Raw genomic sequence first — 18,674 nt, 5'->3', positions numbered from 1 at the left:
CCCACATACACATCTATTAGTAGGCTCCACTGAGAAAATGATGTGATAAGTTGACTAGCTCGAGCATTGGACAGTTTTGAATCCTTTACCATTAATCACATCTCTTGTTCTATTCTGTTGCCTCTCCTATCACTGATCCTTTGACTGCACAATGGAGGTGGCTACTCTGGTTTTGGCCCCCCACTCTTCCTCCTAAAAGAAGTTTTTGTACACATCATCTAAACTGCTCACTTCTTGCCACTCTATGTCACCCTGCTGCTTGTTCAAAATGCCCTAGCTTTCAAGACCTAGTGTTGGTACCTGAAGAAAGAGAGAGAAATAGAAATTTGGGATTCTTATAATTCTGTACAGTGAAAAATGCTTTGAATCTTATACATTTTTTAAACCCAAACATTCTCAATGTCAGGTCATTGTGTTTATCTTTTTGTTACAACACATAAATGGACTTTTGCTTAAGACTGACATATATCAGGAATTCAATTGGCCTAGTATATCCATCTCTTCTCTAATGATTCCAGAAATATTTGCTCTTTGAGAACTCTTACTTTTTGATGTTGAAAGTAACATATACATATATGTGTGTGTGTAATATATATACAAATATGTGTGTGTATATATGTGTGTGTGTGTTTGTGTGTGTATGTATATATAATTTTTTCTCTAGAAGATCTCTGGCCAAGGAAGCATAGCAGATTTTCAAAGGACCCCTGTAGGACCACACTTTAAACATGCATAGTCCTCATCTGGCTTCATGTATCAATTTGTTTCAGCTTGTATCAGGAAAGCTGACTTTCCTGATCTTCCCAGCTGAATGTAATCTTTCCCTCTTTGATCAACCAAGGCCCTGATCAAATGCTGTCTTATAGTTAGTTCTACTGTTTTCTCATCTTCTTCTCATTAGTGTTTAAGCTTCCTGGAAATTTGAGCTATTGCCTCAGAAGATCGTTGTCACACTCAAAAAGGATGATACAGAGGTCGATCTTTAGTAAACTGAAAGGCACAATTCAAGTCAGTTATCAAAACATTTTGATGTGCTCTGTACCCCTCACTGAATGCCTTGCACATGAAGAGATAAGGTATCAGGAAGGATATAGGGTTTGAGATCCATACTTCTGCTAATTACTAGTCCTATTAATTGTAGTTTTCTTCTCTAAAAGGTAAGCATGAAAATAACATCTATTTCAGAGTTGCTGTGTGCTCTAACGAAGAAAAAGATGTGACTGTGTTTTTTAAACTGCAAAGACCACACAAACATGTTATAACAGGCTCAAAACAGTTCTTGAGTTGAATCTATATTTATTTCTTGATTGCTATAGACAAATTTCCCATGTCAAAATTATTCGCCCCTACTGATCATTAAGAATCAGGCATTATAAAGATTATTTTGGGTTTTGGTTTCAACACGGCCTTTTTAGTTCTATGTTTAGACAGGCATAGTCCAGTACTGATATGGTTTGTCTGTGTCCCCACCCAAATCTCATCTTGAATTGTAGCTCCCATAATACCCATGTGTTGTTGGAAGAACCCAGTGGGAGATAATCGAATGATGGGGATGGTTTCCCCCATTATAGTAAATAAGTCTCACAAGATCTGATGGTTTTATAAGGGGTTTCCCGTTTCTCCTGGCTCTCATTCTCTCTTGCCTGCTGCCGTATAAGATGTGCCTTTCATTTTCTGCTATGACTGTGAGGCCTCCCCAGCCACATGGAACTGTGAGTTCATTAAACCTCTTTTTCTTTTTAAGTTACCCAGTCTTGGGTATGTCTTTATTAGCAGCATGAGAACAAACTAATACAGTATATAGTACATAGACATAGTTACTCTATTTTTTGTATTAACATACAATATACATGTGATTCTGACGATGTATTTCAAAGGCAGTGGTATATTAATACAGTTCATTGCAAAAAATCCTATATATTATTCTCATCATCCAATCATTAACTTGAAAGCTAAATGCTTGGAAGTCATTATCTGAGTTGAGGGGAAAAAAGCTTTAATTATAATGGTATTGATTCATAGGAGTTTAACAAATACAATCAGCCTGTGTGTTAGTAATAGGTAGTCAACATAGCTTTTGTCATCATCTCAATGGGAAATATTATAATCACTAAACAATGATAGGTTCCATGAATAAAATCACACATGAAAACACATCTTCTTTATGAAACTGTTGGTTCACAGTTTAATAGGCAGTTTTGATTCAGTAATTACGTTGCTGAAGTAGAGATAAAGCAACTTGTTCTTTTTTTATGAATAATTATCTAATTTTACTTTTCTTAGAGATGAGTAATGTTTAGTTCGTTCTTAACTTTATACAATTCTCTTTATTTGCATAGTTATTCTTCTAGTCATCACTCTTTTTACTGTCAATGTGATTGTGTGAGTGTATATGTGTGTTTGTGTGTATGTGCATTTCTCTCTCTGCTGCTAAAGCTTCTTTGGGGCAGAAACATTTTTATTATTCATCTTTGTTTACCTGGTGGCTAACTCAGACCCTTAATCACAAGTTAAGTGTTTGCTGAATATATTAATGAATTGTGGCATCAACTAATTAAAATAAATATCAAATGTGTCAAATTCTTTTCAGTTAAAGTGACAGTTGAATTTTGCACACCATGGTAACAAAAATATAAATCCAAGATAACTTAAAAAGAAACAAAACTGAAAAACCTCGTTGCCACATTCTACATGACAATCCCAAACCACAAAGTCAAAGTAAAATGTGAGGTCTGAAATTTTCTGGGAAGAAAATTGTTTGTGTTTATATTGACAAGTCTTCAAGAGAAAAATGAAATATGAAGTCTTCCAGTGCTTATTGGAGGAGGGCTGCCTTTGAACACTGGCATCTTTTGGAGTGTCTGTTGGCTTCTTTAAGTCAGAGTGATGGATGACCATAGCATTTCTTTTGTGAAAAGAGAAATGAGTATTAGATTTTTTTTAAAGGTCGATTAGAAGCCAAAAAGCCAACAGCTTATGTAAAAAGACACCTCTAAGACACCTACATTATGGATTACAAAAAGAAAAGGTTTATAATGGCTACAAGTTAGTGTGTGCTTATGAAGTGCTGACCATGTAAGATTCATTAACTTTAGTCCTTGAAATATACTGCAATGTAGGCTTATTTATCATTTTACACATGGGGAAACTGAGGCACAAATAAGTGCTCATGGTCACACAGTAATAAGTGCAAGAGCTGGAATTCCAAGTTTAAATTTCTGATCTTACAACCTTGGCTGTTTTCTAATATATCTCTAAAAAAAGAAGGCCTAATTTGACATACCAAGGGAATACTTCAAATCTCTTCAATAACCAATTTTAAGTTCAAGAATGAAGAAGTCTGTTTAGTTAGGGGCACATGTTCTAGTTAGCTAAACAATGACTATCAAAGGAAAAGAAGTACAAATTACAGGTAAGTATTTCTGTTTAAGGGAAAATGCCTAAAGCTTTAAAAAACCATGAAAGAAAAGAATTTAATATTAAATTCCAATCCTCATATTCAAATATTTTTTCTGCACATCTCATCTCTACTTCAAAAAGCTATCTACAATTCAGAAAACAAGTTAGAATTGTTGGGATTTATGTTCAAAGTGTTTTTATTAAATTGAGTTTGCTGCATAGCTATTATCATTAATATAACTATGAAAATTGGTTGAGTTGGCAATTAAGTTTTTTGACATGCTGGCTTAATTGCTAGATAATTGCTGGCTGAATTGTACTTAGCAGATGGTTGGAAAGAATGTTGATACAAAAACAGTCACATTATTCACTAGAGCCAAGTTAGTATCCTTGAATCATTGTTTTTGCATACAAGCATAAACTGTATTTTAAGAAAAATTTTATATTACAACACCTGTATATAGTATTAATTTAACTCAATGGTTCCAATAAATTCCATTTAGAAAAATACAACTTATTTTGGATGGTATTACTATCAGCCACATAAATGAACATCAGGAAAATTACATAGAATGTTTTAGATGAATATATTAGTTATGTGAGTACATTTTTGGAGGAAATGGCTTCAAAGTTGTTCACATGAAATACCCTAGATTGTTGAGATGACACAAATGCAACATAAATCATTTAAAAATTACTGGTATATAATTGTGTTTATTTAAATCTAATAATGGTTTTAGTAGAGATATTATATAATCCTTATAAAACCATTTAATAGGTTTTATAAGGACTTTTCCAAATTTCATTCAGTTAGTAAGTTAAACTAGGTCTCTAGTGGGATGTGAACCTAGTTTTGTTTTATTCCTGTCTGGGACCTTAGATAATGTAAATCTGTTTTCCACAAGGAAGGTGAATTCGGGAGGAAGCAAACCAGAAGTGGAGACCAACTAAAAGGTGATTTTTAGGGGGATGAAAATGTCCTAACTGATTTGTGGTGATGGTTGTATCACTTGGTAAAATTACTAAGTCATTGAATTATACTCTTGAAATGAGTAAATTTTATTCTATGTAAAATATACCTCAATAAATTGGTGTAAAAAATAAGATGAATGCAACAGAACATGTGAGAGATCATGAGGGTTTGGGTATTGGCGTATCTTTAGGAAAATAGAGGGAAGGGGTGAAAAATATACCCAAGGTAAGATTTGGCAACACTGCTATGGTAGGAATAGAGGATAATGTTGAGACTGGCAATTTGATGGACAGGATTTATGTAATAGTGATGACAGAGATAGGGTACAGAGGAGTATATCTAGGTAGGAAAGTGAGGAGAAAGAATTCAATTTTGAAAGACTGTGATTGAGTTATTCGCAAGATGGCTTCAATATTCCCCTTGGCTTGACTAAACTACAGGTAGGTTTCTTCCTGACCATAGGCCGTGGAGCATCCTTTCCTTAGAGTGTTTGCTTTAGCAAACTTGCAATTGTAAATTCTTTCTCTGCCCATTTGAGAGGCAAATTTTCTGTAACCCAGGAATATTTTTCTTAAGATTCAGGAGCTATCTCTTTGACATGTTATCATTGAATAAGATAGAGCCATTGTCTTCCAGTCTCCTTGGGAGAGTAGCAGCCTAACTTTAATAAGAGCTAATTAGCAAACACAGATGGTGGCCAAATATCCTCCTCCAACATCCCCCAATACTTTTCCATTAGCTTGCTCCAGCATTCAAGAATCTGCCTGCCTTTAGCTCATTCTAGAATTCAAAAAATTATCCTGCCTTTTATTTTTGCAGAGTTGAGTTCAATTTTATCTCCTATTGCAATAGTCTTGAACAAAGCCTTCCTTGCTGCTTTTAGTAAGTGTCCAGGGCAATCTTGCCTTTACAGTTAACTGAGGGATAGCTACAGGAAGCACTCCAGTAAGCAGTTGAAAGGTTTGATCTAGTTGCTAAGGACAACTCAATGTCTTTTCACCCCCTTATATTTAACTTCTTTAAAATATTTAATTTTTGTACTCAAATATTTCTACAAGCTTGCTATGGAAAACAGCAGCGTTTTGTTCCTACCTGTTCACCATTTCCAGCTCCTTGAAGGCTTTCCACTCACTTGGCTGAATCTTTTAAATACATGCACTCCTATCTCTAAATATTGTTTATATTGCTACTTCTCGATCAGTTTTATGCACTGTCTGTTGACATTATCCCTAGGAAGCTGAGGATTCAGTTCTTGGTCCTATAATCCCCATTCACTTCCCATCTCTCTAGAGAATCATATTGTAAATTGGATTTAATAAATTTTCAGTTTTTACACAATTTTTACGGTGAAAGTACTTTGTGCAGCTAAGCTGTTACTACAGGATGAATACTTTTTCTTTCCTGAAGAATATTTTATTTTCTCTAGAATTAAAAATTGCCTCAAGTTTCAAAAATTCGTTCTCTATGTGCTTCTCTTTACGTACTTATGCAAACCTACCCCTCCTTCTCAACCAATCCTCTTTCCCACCCAGTAGCTATTTCATCAATTTTGATGTCTTAAGAAGTCTATCCCAGAGCTTTTGAGCAGTTCTGATCTGGACTCATTTCTTTCCAGATCTCTTGCACAGCTCATCTCCTAGGATCTCTGTTACCTCTATCTTGAGAATTCCTTTTGTTTTTTGCTTTTAGAGTCCATGCTTTAGGAAGGCTCTGTTTTTCCTCTTTCTTGGTTTATCGCTGTGTTTTGGTGAAGTACTCTTTTTAGTACTTTTCAGAGAAAGGGCATATTAAAACAGTTAATTGGAAGGCCATTAGGCTGAGATGGTTCCCGTGCCTTGGGTTCCCACATAGGTAAACTGAAACCCAACTCAGAATGAATACAGATGACCTAGGAAAACTGAAACTAAAGCTTATTCAGATATTCATCATGTAATTCTCATATCCTTCCCCTATTTTCCATTTCTGTTTTTTTTTTCCATATTTTCTGGGAGAGTTTTTCCAATTTTGTCTTCCAATCATTGTATTGAGTTATTTATTTGTGCTATCATATGTTAATTTATAAAAGCTCTTTTATCAGCACTTTGAATACTCAGTTTTATAATTTTATGTTTTTATTACAGTATCTTCTCATTTCTCTGAGGGTATTAGTGTTTTTTTTTTTTCTTTTTGAAGTTTTATTCTTCCTGTATATGTTTGTTTCCTCTGACTTTTTTTTTTTGGCATTTGCTTATTAACTATGTTCTTTGATCTGGTGATTCTTGTTTGTTCACATTAACAGTAGGGCATTAAAATATTGACTGGCAACTTTGTAAGTATAGAGAGATACTGTATCTGTAGGTGGTCTGGCTGAGTGATTCCTTAGTTGACCCTCTATCAGCATCTTTAAGTCTTTCCTCTTGGGCTGCTCATGCTCTCAACTGAAGACTCTTCTAGTGTCCTGCCAGTGCTGTGGTAGCTGAGTCAGGGAGAAGGTGGGCATTTCTACAGTAATTACGGAAACTTTCTCCCTCTCTGCTTTTAAGTGCTCTCAAGTTTCCTTATTGTCTACCAGCCCTGAGACCCACTGTTTTACCTTCACTAGAGGAAACTTCTCCAGCCTTCTTTCAAAGTGCAGTTGGGATAGCTGGGACATAGGAATCTGTTTCCTAAACAGACTTTCAACCATTTATTTTCCAGGGGAATATGATGCCTTGAATTCTGAGCTTTTTGGGAGTTTGTGATTAAAATCGGACTTGGATTTCTAGGATGTGCTAAATTAGGTATACCTCCTGTCCAGCTGCTAAACCCTTTCCTTGTTTTTAATGCAGCTTCAAGAGAAAACACTGCTCAATTCATGTGTTTAATTCATCATCTTTAACCGGAAGCATCACCAATTCAATCTGAAGTGTCAATGAGAGCAGTAAGGTATTCAGAACAGAAATGGTAGTCATGTTATAGGCTACAGCAGTCAGATCATATCTGGAGCAACACTTTCCATTCTGAGCAACGTAATCTGTGTTGACAAACTACATAATGACTAGAGAAGAGAGACGGCAATAGTTTAAGGTGCAAAACCAAGTTAAATGAGAAGCAACTAAAGGAACTGTTGATATTTCTCTAGACCAAAAAGGCCTCTACGATGCTGTGATCAAAATTTGAATGCAGTTAAGATGAATACCCATAGGCCAATGATATCAACTCTCTGTTCAAAGGTTTTGGAGGGGTTAGAATACTATAGCTCCCTTTAAATATATGTGTGTGTGCGTATATGTGTGTATATATATATGTGTGTGTGTAAATATATATATATATATATTTATTTATTTATTTGTTTTGAGATGGAATCTCGCTGTCACCCAGGTTGAAGTGCAGTGGCGTGATCTCAGTTCACTGCAACTTCCACCTCCTGGGTTCAAGCAATTCTCCTGCCTCAGACTCCTGAGTAGCTGGGATTACAGGCATGTGCCACCACATCCGGCTAATTTTTGTATTTTTCGTAGAGACAGGGTTTCACCATGTTGGCCAGGCTGGTCTCGAACTCCTAACCTCAAGTGATCCACTCGCCTCAGCCTCCCAAAGTGCTAGGATTACAGGCGTGAGCCACCGCGGCCGGCCACTCCCTTTAAATTCTTAATTGACTGTTGTATCACAAAGAATTAGACATTAAGTTTCTTTTCAGAGAACATAAAAGTGATAACTGAACCAAGTGAAAGCAAAATACATTTTAGCTCAGTGTAAGGAAAACCTGCAATGGGAGTCTCAGACATGAATGTGAACAGGGACCAAATAGATAATATAAATACATGAACTGGCTGGATAAAGATATTAGCAAACTGAAAAGTGCATGCCATGTGTAGAGTGATTGAGTAGCAGTATTGAAAAGTTCAATATTTTCAAAAGAGCTCATATTTTGAGATTTGTTTACAATACTCCAATTTTTGGACATTAATTTATTTTTGAAAACTTCATCTCTTATACCAAACATATGGGTAGGATGAATTTATCTTGTGGGACTCCTGCTTGTAACCTCTCTAAGACGTAAGTCTAACATCCCAATGTTATCACTGGAATTGTCCCAGTCAGACTTGGCTGCTCATGTATCAGGAATAACAGTGAGAATAAAATTGAACTAAATAATGTCTAATAATTGCCTTTTCACTTCAGAAAGTCTGCACTTGAAATGTAATTTTTTAAAAAATGTAGTTACCCATGGAGTAACTGTGCCCATTGCATGATATCCAGTCTTTACTTTACCTTCTTGTGCTTTTCACTGTTTTTGGTCACTTAACATCTTTGCGTAAAGCATGTAATTTGTGCTATGCATATGTGGCAACTTATATGGGGCTCTGTTAAAAGAAAAGAATCATCTAAGAATGAGGCAAAATTGCTGGCCGAACTGATTTTAAGTGTTACTTGTGGTTTTCTATAATCTACATAGTCACTATATCCCCAAAGAAGTTGTGTGATGTAATGGAAAAAATAATACACGCATGGTGGATTCACAGTAATCATAGTTTTAGAAGCCAGAATATACATTTGAGGCCATAACCCATTCCTCTAGTTTACATTTGAAAGTCTTGAGACCTAAGAGAGTTAAATGACTTGCTAAGCTGTGCCCAGTACATAATACCTGGTGTTGGGTAGAGTTAGGGAAGAGAAGACATGATCTTGTTCTGAGGAACTTAACAATCTCAAATGACAGGACACCACACACACATCTACTTGAGCAATTTAAGGTATAGAAAATCCAAAGTAATGTACTGAGAGCTTAGGAGTTCGCTTCCAAAAAAAAAGATACCATGGAACTTGACCTCAGGCACAGCCCATGTTGTGTGTCCTTCCCCACACTTTCAGATTCTCCATCTCCTTCCTGCCATTATTTCTCTGCTGGAAAATTTCACTATTAAATAAATAACTAATAGTAAATTAGGAGTGAGAAATTTATGAAAGAGTAATAATGAAGAGTAAATGCTAGCTACCAAGTAATTAGCTTTCAACTAATTAAGCATTGTAATGACTGTCCCCTTGAATAAGGAGCCATTGAGCATTTTAAAATGAGTTTTAGTGCATTTCACTCTACTTTCCATAAGGTAGTGTTAATTCTTTCCAAGCAAACCTGATTTTTTTCATAAAGAAAATATAGTAAAATATATAAAACATTTATCTTTTATTTCTATAAATACACTATTCAGGAAACAATTACTAAAAGAATGGAGTTACAAATTAATTCATTTTCTTCATAAAAAGTTAAAGAGAAAGACATGAATATCAAAGGACTAAGTCTTATTATTTTAAAAGCAACTGTCTCATGACTGGAAAAGTTTAAACATGTTCAAAAGTAAGTGACATCTCATGAAAAAAAGATGCAAGCTTTGAATTTTAGTGTTACATTTCTAAATGATCTTCCAAAAAGATATATGGAAGGTATTAGTCATTGCAGCAAACTGAAAGGTATATTATGATGGAATAAGGATCACATTTTTCTCTTTGAGGTGATTTATATTTAAATGAGTTCTCCATAATCCTTTAAACTGAAGTGCAAATTGGTTATCAAAGTCCTTTGCTGTAAGGGTTGTTTTACATAATAATGAATTTTACAGGGTTCCTCAAAGGGAAATATTGATTTAGGCAACATGACAGAATATTTCAGTTACAGTAACACGTCAGTGCCATAGACAGCATGTTAAAAACTTTCTAAAATCTATTTTTTTTATTAAAAAGTATAGGCAAGTATGCCTTTCTGAATTGGAAATACATTTGTAATAGAAATCTTTAATTAAGAAAGATTCCATTTAGTCTATCATTCCTCATCTACCTTAACAAGGGTTAGTGTGAGTTGACCACGTGCTAGGTACATGGCTTGTGTTTTTTAAAAATGAGCCGTATGAAAGTCGGAGGAAATGTCCATTTGCCTGTACATGGGTGTGTTGCTACTAGTCCTTGATAACTCCAATTATTATATTTTTAACTCTGTGCTATATAGTTTACATATGCCACTTTGTTCATTACTCACCATGTGAGGCAGCCATCAGTATCATTTTATAAATGAGAAAACTGTGAATGTGGTATATAGCGATTTGAACCAGAGTTATTTCTCTCATCCATTATGCTACACTACCACCTCAAATGTGCTTCTTTTCATTCTTGAGCCCTGTATGGCTCACCGCCAAGGGTACACTCCAACCCTCACCCCAGTGATATGAGTCAACAAACTGACAGGCTCCTGTGTGTGGTAGCTCAGGGGCCCTAGGTCCCCATGAGTTCTCATCATTTAGGTGTCACCCAGATAGCCTTACTTTAGTGAAATCCTGGGACAAAGCTCTGAGGAGAACCTGAGATTGGGGCTGTAAATGGGAAAGGGCACTAAATTCAGTTACAAGCTCTGAGTTTGAGACCGAGGTCTATCACTAATTAGATATACAGGTCTAGGAAAATCGATTTACTTTCCTGAGCCTTTGTTTTCTCATCTGCAAAATGAAGAGGTTGGATTTATCAAGGGCTTTCACACTTTATTTATTTATTTATTTTATAAGAAATGGAACTCTTCCAGCAAATTAAGTCTTATGTTGAATGCCAGTATCTAGAACAGATACAGGGAAGTTACACTGGTCAGAGGAAGGGCTGGGATTCGAAGAGGCATAAGTCTGTCTACCTACCGGGTCTCTTCCTAATCCCCATCTTAACTCCAAGGAGGCTTCTGAGGCATCTAAAGCCTCATAGAGCACACTTTTCAAACTGTGGCCTACTTCTAAGTTTATACCAGGTCTCATATACTTGTGACTCAAAAAATATCTGTAGCCATATGAAAAGAGCATTAGACTGGTACTAGAAAGGAGCTGGGTCAGGGCTGATAATTCAAAAGACAGAGGCTGTTAAATTGTAAAATATATGATCAAATAACTTGGCCTGTGGGTAGCCAGGTGCATGCTCTTAGTCTTGATGTTCCTGAACTTGGGTACTGAAGTCTTTCAGGGTGGCAGCAAAGGCAGGAGTTGGGCATTATAATAATTGTTGAAACCTGTCAAATTTTGCTGAAGTTAATTTAATTATATATGAATATTATATTAGCCTGATAGCATTATTCTGTTAATTGATTTTATTTTCTGAAAGGTTACTTGATATTGAGATAAATTTTCAACTGTGACTCAACTACTACTGATTATTCCATCAAAACACTTGTCCTTGCCTTTTATTTTTAGTATGAACCTTAGAAAAATTAGTTCATGTTCTCTAAAAGAAAAAAAATCACATTTTATTATTGCAACTCTTGGCTTAAAGACATTGTTGGCATATCTGTATTAAACGCTGTTAAACTCAGCCAGTGTCTTCCTGGCCCTGTACTGCTTCTGTGATTGACAACGTTTCACTGGTTCAATTCTGACCTGTCTGTGATCACAGATCACTTACCTGCCTCCGCCTTCTGCTGTTTCTCAATCTTCTCCAGGCGCCCTAGCAAGGAGTCAATTTTAGTTTTGATCTGGGTTAATTCTTTCTTGATGGTCTGTAACTCATCTGATTTCACTGGAAAGTAGAAAGAAGGAAGAAAACAACAGAGCATCAAATGCACCATAACTCACCTAGGACCGAACTCACAGGGACCCCGTATTTTCTCAAGTCTGTGTCAAATCACATAGGACATTTTTCAATTTTATCAACTTCACATTACTTCTAGTGATCCTGGAATACTGGATGATTTTGCCAATTACAAATACGGATTCTCAGTGACATGAGCGTTTAATCCTAAATCTTTTGACTGAAGGTTATGGAAATGGATAATGGAATTAAGAAATATTTTTTAAAATAACCCAATGATGCTAAATTAAATTTTACAAAATAGAGTAAATCTTCAATGTGAGAGGGATTCAGATGAAGCAATAATTAAATCATGACAGATACTACTTTGAGGAACTATGTTGTAACATGTATTTCAGCAGTCAATGATATTTTAATCCAGCTCCTTGAAGATTGATGGAAACCAGGATGTACAATTTATCCTTTAAAGAAAATGTCTTAGATGCGAGAAAACTCTTTCCAGCTCACTCAAAGCTGCTATGAAGCTTCAGTTTTCCTAAATAAAACTAAGGCAGTGAGTTACAACTCATGCCTCCCTCTAAGCCCTGGGCTTGATGGAAAGGAAAATCACAGAAGTTCTCACTGATAATTTCAATAGTAGTAGTTCCCATTCTAGATTTTTAGAGTTTAGTACAGTTTCAAAGAAAACAACTGGGGACTAACATAAGATGACAACTTTTAATTTTGCCAAGTATGGATGTTAAAAACAACAATAAATAGCCTACTATTGACTACAGTAATTATTTTATAAGGGAAAAAGGCTTAAGGAAAGAACAATCTCATATTTCGAAGACAATTCTTTAAATGAAATATGTTTATATTTGTAAAAAATTTACTGCACTGTCCTTATTTTTCTGAAAACCATTTCAATTTTATCAACTTCTCATTACTTCTAGTGATCCTGGAATACTGAATGATTTTGCCAGTTACAAATAGGGATTCTCAGTGACACGAGCATTTAATCCTAAATCTTTTGACTGAAGGGTATGCAAATGGATAATGGAATTTAGAAATATTTTGAATCCACAACAATCAGAGATGAAAGATTTTAAAGCTATTACAATGGAACAGCTATATCTGCCTCCGAGCTTTTATTAGGTGGACTGGCAGTATTCACACCTCATTCAAGAGCCAAGTTTCAATATCTTGGATACTTATTTGTTTCCAGTCTATTTATCTTCTGTCTCTTTTCCTTCTGGTTTCTAATAATCTCAGACTAGATATTCCCCAGAAATTTCTGAGGAAATTAGAGTGTTTAACTTGATTCTTTAGTCTTCAGACTTTTTTGAAAAAATAAAAAAACAAAAACAAAATGCAATTTATGTTTGCTTAAAATAGAACTATTTGTCGATTAAGATAAATGATATAATATACATGATATATTATGGATCATAAACACTAAATCTTAAGGGAAGAACAGATTTTTATATAAAAATGAGAAAACTTTTCCCATTGTCAAATCAGATTTTTTTTAAAGCAGACTTTTATTTACAACGCAAAGTAGTTTGCAAAATAAAAACTGCAAGAAGCATGGGCCCTCTAGAGTATCCCTCTGAGGAATGACTAAACTGAAAGTAGAACAGGGTAAAATAGAGAATCACTCCTCATGTCAATTACTTCAAAGACATCAAAGTACCATTGTGGAATTGCAGCTAAATTTGAAAAACATCATCTGTCACAATTGCAAATTGATTTTGCTTTGAAGAGTGGTACTCATTCCTTTGATGAAGGCATATGTAGTTTTACTTAAATGTATCAAATTTAATAGAAAATATTTTATCTTATAACATTAGATTTCAATGCAGGAGAAATAAATAGGACTATAGCTGAAAACTAACAGAATATATTTCTTAGCAACTAGAGCTACTCCTTAGCCCAGGAATGCAGTTGACTAATTTTAATTTATGTATTGCCTTAAAAAACAAGCGAATAAACCACTACTACTCCACTTTATTGAAACTACATTAGAAAACAATATAGACTCATCTGGCTGGAACTTAGAAGTCTCCAGGGAGCCAAGGTTTCATTTAAGTCTAGACTCAGGTCTAGCACTGAAAGAACATCTTTCAGATCTCAGCTGGATTATTATGGAATTTGGGTCTAATAAGTTAATGTTACTCAAGAAACAATGTTGAAATGTAACACGGAAATCCTGTCAGTTCTTTCCTGGACCCTATCAGGAAATGTTAAAGTGAGCCTCTAACCCTATGCAGGCTGCTCAGTTCCCTCTTAGAATGGGGGGCAGCAAATGCTCATCTAGGTCCTGCAAAGCAGGCTCTACAAATAGTCTTGGCTGCCTCTTGAGCAGTTGTAGAAGTCGTTTCCTCATCACACTTCAATATCTCAGTGCTGTCCTTGGGAAAAGGCTTGCCCCTTACCTAGTCCAATTGGCCTTAGTCCACTTTCTACTTTTCTTCATGCAGAGTCACTATCTATATATGGGGTACGGTTTTGTGCTATTACATGTGGTTTCTAGATGGAATGCCTGGGATGAACCTCCTCTATCTCTCATGTACTGCTCTTTCTAGCTCTCTTCTGCTTTTGTTTTCTACTTTTTCCCCTCCTGTTAACAACTTCTCTCCTGCACAGTGAATTATATTAAATCCCTATTTTTGCTTACTATTCTCTAGTAGTTGAGCATATATATATATACATTACAGATATTTTAGAAGACATTGGTAATACTATCTTCACAGGAAAAATATCTTTTGCTCTTTTTCTCCAGATAAATTTTACCACAAAAAAAACTTGTCAAAAATTATACACAAACATGGTAAAACCCCATCTCTACTAAAAATACAAAAATTAGCTGGGCATGGTGGCACACACCTGTAATCCCAGCTACTTGGGAGGCTGAGGCAGAGAATTGCTTGAACCCAGGAGACAGAGATTGCAGCGAGCCAAGATCGCACCACTGCACACCAGCCTGGGTGACAAAGTGAGACTCTGACTCAAAAAAAAAAAATTATACACAAAAGCAAACATACTGTCATAATAAAAATCTCTGGTTGTTTTGTTGAGGACAACTTATTTTTCTATGAGTGATTATAGGGCTTGAATTTAGAATTACCAAACAAAAATCAGCAAAGTGATAAATTAAAAAAATTACAAAGTTCCTAGGACAAATTACTTTAGCTTATTTTTAGGCAAGAAGAACACTAGAGAAATAGAAGTCAGGTTGCATCACTATCACTGTAGTATCTTTGTTTTTAAAAATAAGTCACATTAAATCATTTCAGATCTGCTCTCTCTATAGAGTTCATTGATTTGGTGATAAATGTTATTACATTCTGATACAGTTGACAAAATGATTGTGCCTTCTGCTGTGACATGAGATATAATCCAAAAAGAATATTAGGCACACGGGATGATATCATCTGTCTATATAAAAATCTGTGCATTTCTGACTTATGTGGTCAAAAATATTTCAATTTATTTTAATCATCTTTGGGTCAAGTCTATTCAGGGTAAATAAAGAAGTTTCAGCGAACTGTCTAGATCCGTGGTTCTTAACATGGTGATTTTGCTCTGCAGGAGAGATTCTGCTGTGTCTGGAGACATTTTTCCTTGTTATGACTTGGAGGGGGTGGTGCTACTGGCTTCTAGTGAGGATTTAGTCTGCTCAACATCCTACAGTGCACAAGATAGCCCACACCACATCACAGAATTATCTGACCCCAAATGCCGATCATGCCAAACTATTGAAACCCTGCTCTAGATATAACCTCCCTTACCAATACCATGCTTCCTATCAACTATTTAGAAAACTGAAAAATGTTTATAATCATGTGGACTTTGACAGTAAATCACATTAATTTGTTATTTATTTTCCCCAGCCATTAATACATTATTTGAATGTCCAAAACAAAGAAATAAATAAAATTTGCATATCACTTAATTTATAAATCAGTTTTAAATACAGTATTTCAACAATAAAGAATCTGAGAATCTGATGATGTACATGATTTTCCCAAAGTCATGTGATATGCACAGGTAAGAGTTTAGGCTGAAGCCTAGATTTTCTTACTTTCAATTCTACACTTTTTATTGTGCCATGCAGCTTCAGTTCATGTGAAAAATACGATCAAGGAAGCACTGTGTTTAATTCAATAATATTCAGAAAAAGAAAAGGAAGGTTCCTGGAACTCTTTATCATGATCACTTCAACGCCTCCGCTCTGCTCCCATCTGTCCCTTTCTTTATATATATATATAAATATCCTATAATAAGAAAATGAACAACTGGCCTGAAGTTATAGGACAGGTGATACCCTTGTAACATAATACATAATACAATTTTTGAAGCTAATTTACTATGAAGAGGCTAATTTGCTAGTCTAGAAAATAGTTTTCAAAAGTCAAACTTTAAAGTATTTTGCTAAAATAAATTGCAGCAACTGGTTATCACCCACCCCATAGATGAAATTTCCTAGAACAGGGAATTACATATATATGCATATTTATGTATTCATAATACTTATGCCTACATACATCTATACCCATTCTTTCTACATTTTTTAGAAAGAAAATGAAATGGAGAATGAGTGGATTTTATTCAATAAGTATTCATTAAATGCCTACTATCCGCATCTGTTCATCTTGCATTTCATTAGAAGCTGCAAGTGTATCATTTAATTTATTCCCAATATGCAAATCAGAATTGTTAAACTTACTTTTGGATTTGAATAGTGAATATTAGAGAAGTTAAGTAATGTGTTTAATTAAGATTGCTTAGCAGGCTGGGCATAGTGGTTCAGCCTCTAATCCCAGTGCTTTAGGAGGCTGAGGCAGGAGAGTTGCTTGAGCCAGGAGTTTATGATCAGCCTGGGCAACATGCTGAGATCCCTAACCTCACAAAAAATAAGGAAATTAGCCAGGCATGGTGGTATGCGCCTGTATTCCTGGCTCTTCAGGAGGCTGAGGTGGGAGGATAGCTTGAGTGCAGGAGTTTGAGGTTACAGTGAGCTATTCGATCATGCCACTGCATTCCAGCCTGGGTGACAGAGTGATACTCTATTTCTAAAAAATTTTTAAAAATGTTCTTTAAAAAGATTGCTTTAGCCAATAGGCAACAATTCAAGTTTAGAGTGGGCTGCCTGACTCCAAAGCCATGGGCATTTAGGTCCCACCCTCCTACCCCCTACTGCCCATCATGGTGAACTGCCTCCCTGGTCTCATGGACTCTATAACTAGTGACAGACAAGAAACATGTAAGTAATTTATTATTATACATATAAAATACAAAAAAATGAGAAATAGTAAAAATGTTCTGTCACTTGATATTGAAATTATCTCCCATTTTTAAATTTTCTGGTCCCCCCTGCCCCCGACCAGATATAAGTGCCTGAAAATGAAAGATCATGTCTATTTTGTCTATGAAATAGTTCCTCAGGGCTCATGTCTATTTCATCAATGGAAAATTAGTACCTGTCTGTGTTAGGTGCTGATTAATTGAACTTGTATCAGCCATGTGGGCAAAGAGAAAAGATAAATTAGTTTTGATGATAACTGATTGTGAAAATAGTCACAAAAGAATGAGTTTTTGAGTTATGACTGAAAAGATACTTTAGATTTCAGCAAGCAAAAACAGTCTTCTAAGTAACAGAAGTAGCAGATCTCAAATCACATAGCTTGAAAATACATGTCATACCGATTTCTTTTAGACCCTGGAGTGTAGGCCAGAATTTGTCCCCTTGTTTCACCGACTGATGCAACATATTCTGTAACTAATTTTCTCTGAACTGTAGCATTTCTAAAGATTTGGTTCAAAGTGAACTATAAAATGTATGACAAAAAGTAAAATGCAAAAAGCAAAAATAGTAGTGATGTCACATTTCACAAATGTTTAAGAGTATAATCTGTGCAAAGCATAATTAACTTGAATGAATTTGTAATTGAAAATAGAAAGATTAGATGTGCATACAAATAACTATAACATGAAGCAGAACAGTGTAAGTCCCATAATAAAAAAATGAACAACTGGCCTGAAGTTAGAGGACAGGTGATGCCCTTGTAACATAGAGGGGTCTAAACTTGTCCTTATAACAAGAGGAAATTTATTAGACAAGACACACAAAGAGAGAAAACAGCGTGAAGACATGGGGAGAAGATGGTCATCTACCAGTCAATGAGAGAGGACTGACACAGATCCTTACCACACAGCCATCAGAAGGAACCAAGCCTTCTGACATTTTGATCTCCAACTTTCAGCCTCCATCATTGTGATAAAATAAATTTCTGTTGTTTAAGCCACCCGAACTGTGGTACTTTGTTATGGCAGCCCTCGCCAACTAATGCCACCCATCATATAGATGTCCTAAAATATCATTTTGAGCAGGTAGCACTTTGCTGAGAATTTTTTATCTTGGCCCTGCATGAAATCCAAACCCTTCAATACTCTGCACAGTTTTTCATTATCCTTTTACCCATTTTTATATCTTGTTTGATAATAATGTCCTCAGTTTATTAACTGACATTCCTAGCAGTAAATCTTCACTTCAGATAATAATAGTTATTATTTTTACTGTCACAGTATTATCTATTAAGGCTTTTATATTAGCCGACACTGTTCTAAGAGCTCTACATGTGCTGGCTCATTCAATCCTCACAACTCTACAGAGAAGGCAGTAAGATTATCATTCCCATTTTATAGATGAGGAAAGTAAGGCACAGCAAGCAAGTACCTTGCTGCAAAACACACATAATAAATGGCTGAGGCACTATTGGATTCTAGGTTCAGCAATTTCATATTT

General features: G+C 35.4%; 1 protein-coding gene across 23 annotated transcripts in view; it reads right to left on the bottom strand.

The window, feature by feature from the left end:
- Positions 1-18,674, bottom strand: part of RALYL (RALY RNA binding protein like) — a 730,691-nt gene that overhangs the window by 36,433 nt on the left and 675,584 nt on the right. For all 23 annotated transcript variants that reach the window (XM_057303038.1, XM_055116694.3, XM_055116691.3 and 20 more), the window contains one exon: positions 11,759-11,872. In XM_057303038.1, coding sequence (XP_057159021.1) covers positions 11,759-11,872 — 114 coding nt within the window. The remainder of the gene's footprint in view (positions 1-11,758; positions 11,873-18,674) is intronic.

This window comes from Pan paniscus, chromosome 7 (genome assembly GCF_029289425.2).
Source record: "Pan paniscus chromosome 7, NHGRI_mPanPan1-v2.0_pri, whole genome shotgun sequence".
Taxonomy (NCBI): domain Eukaryota; kingdom Metazoa; phylum Chordata; class Mammalia; order Primates; family Hominidae; genus Pan; species Pan paniscus.
The sequence above is the reverse complement of the archived record's forward strand: the minus strand, read 5'-3'. Positions and strand labels throughout refer to the sequence as shown.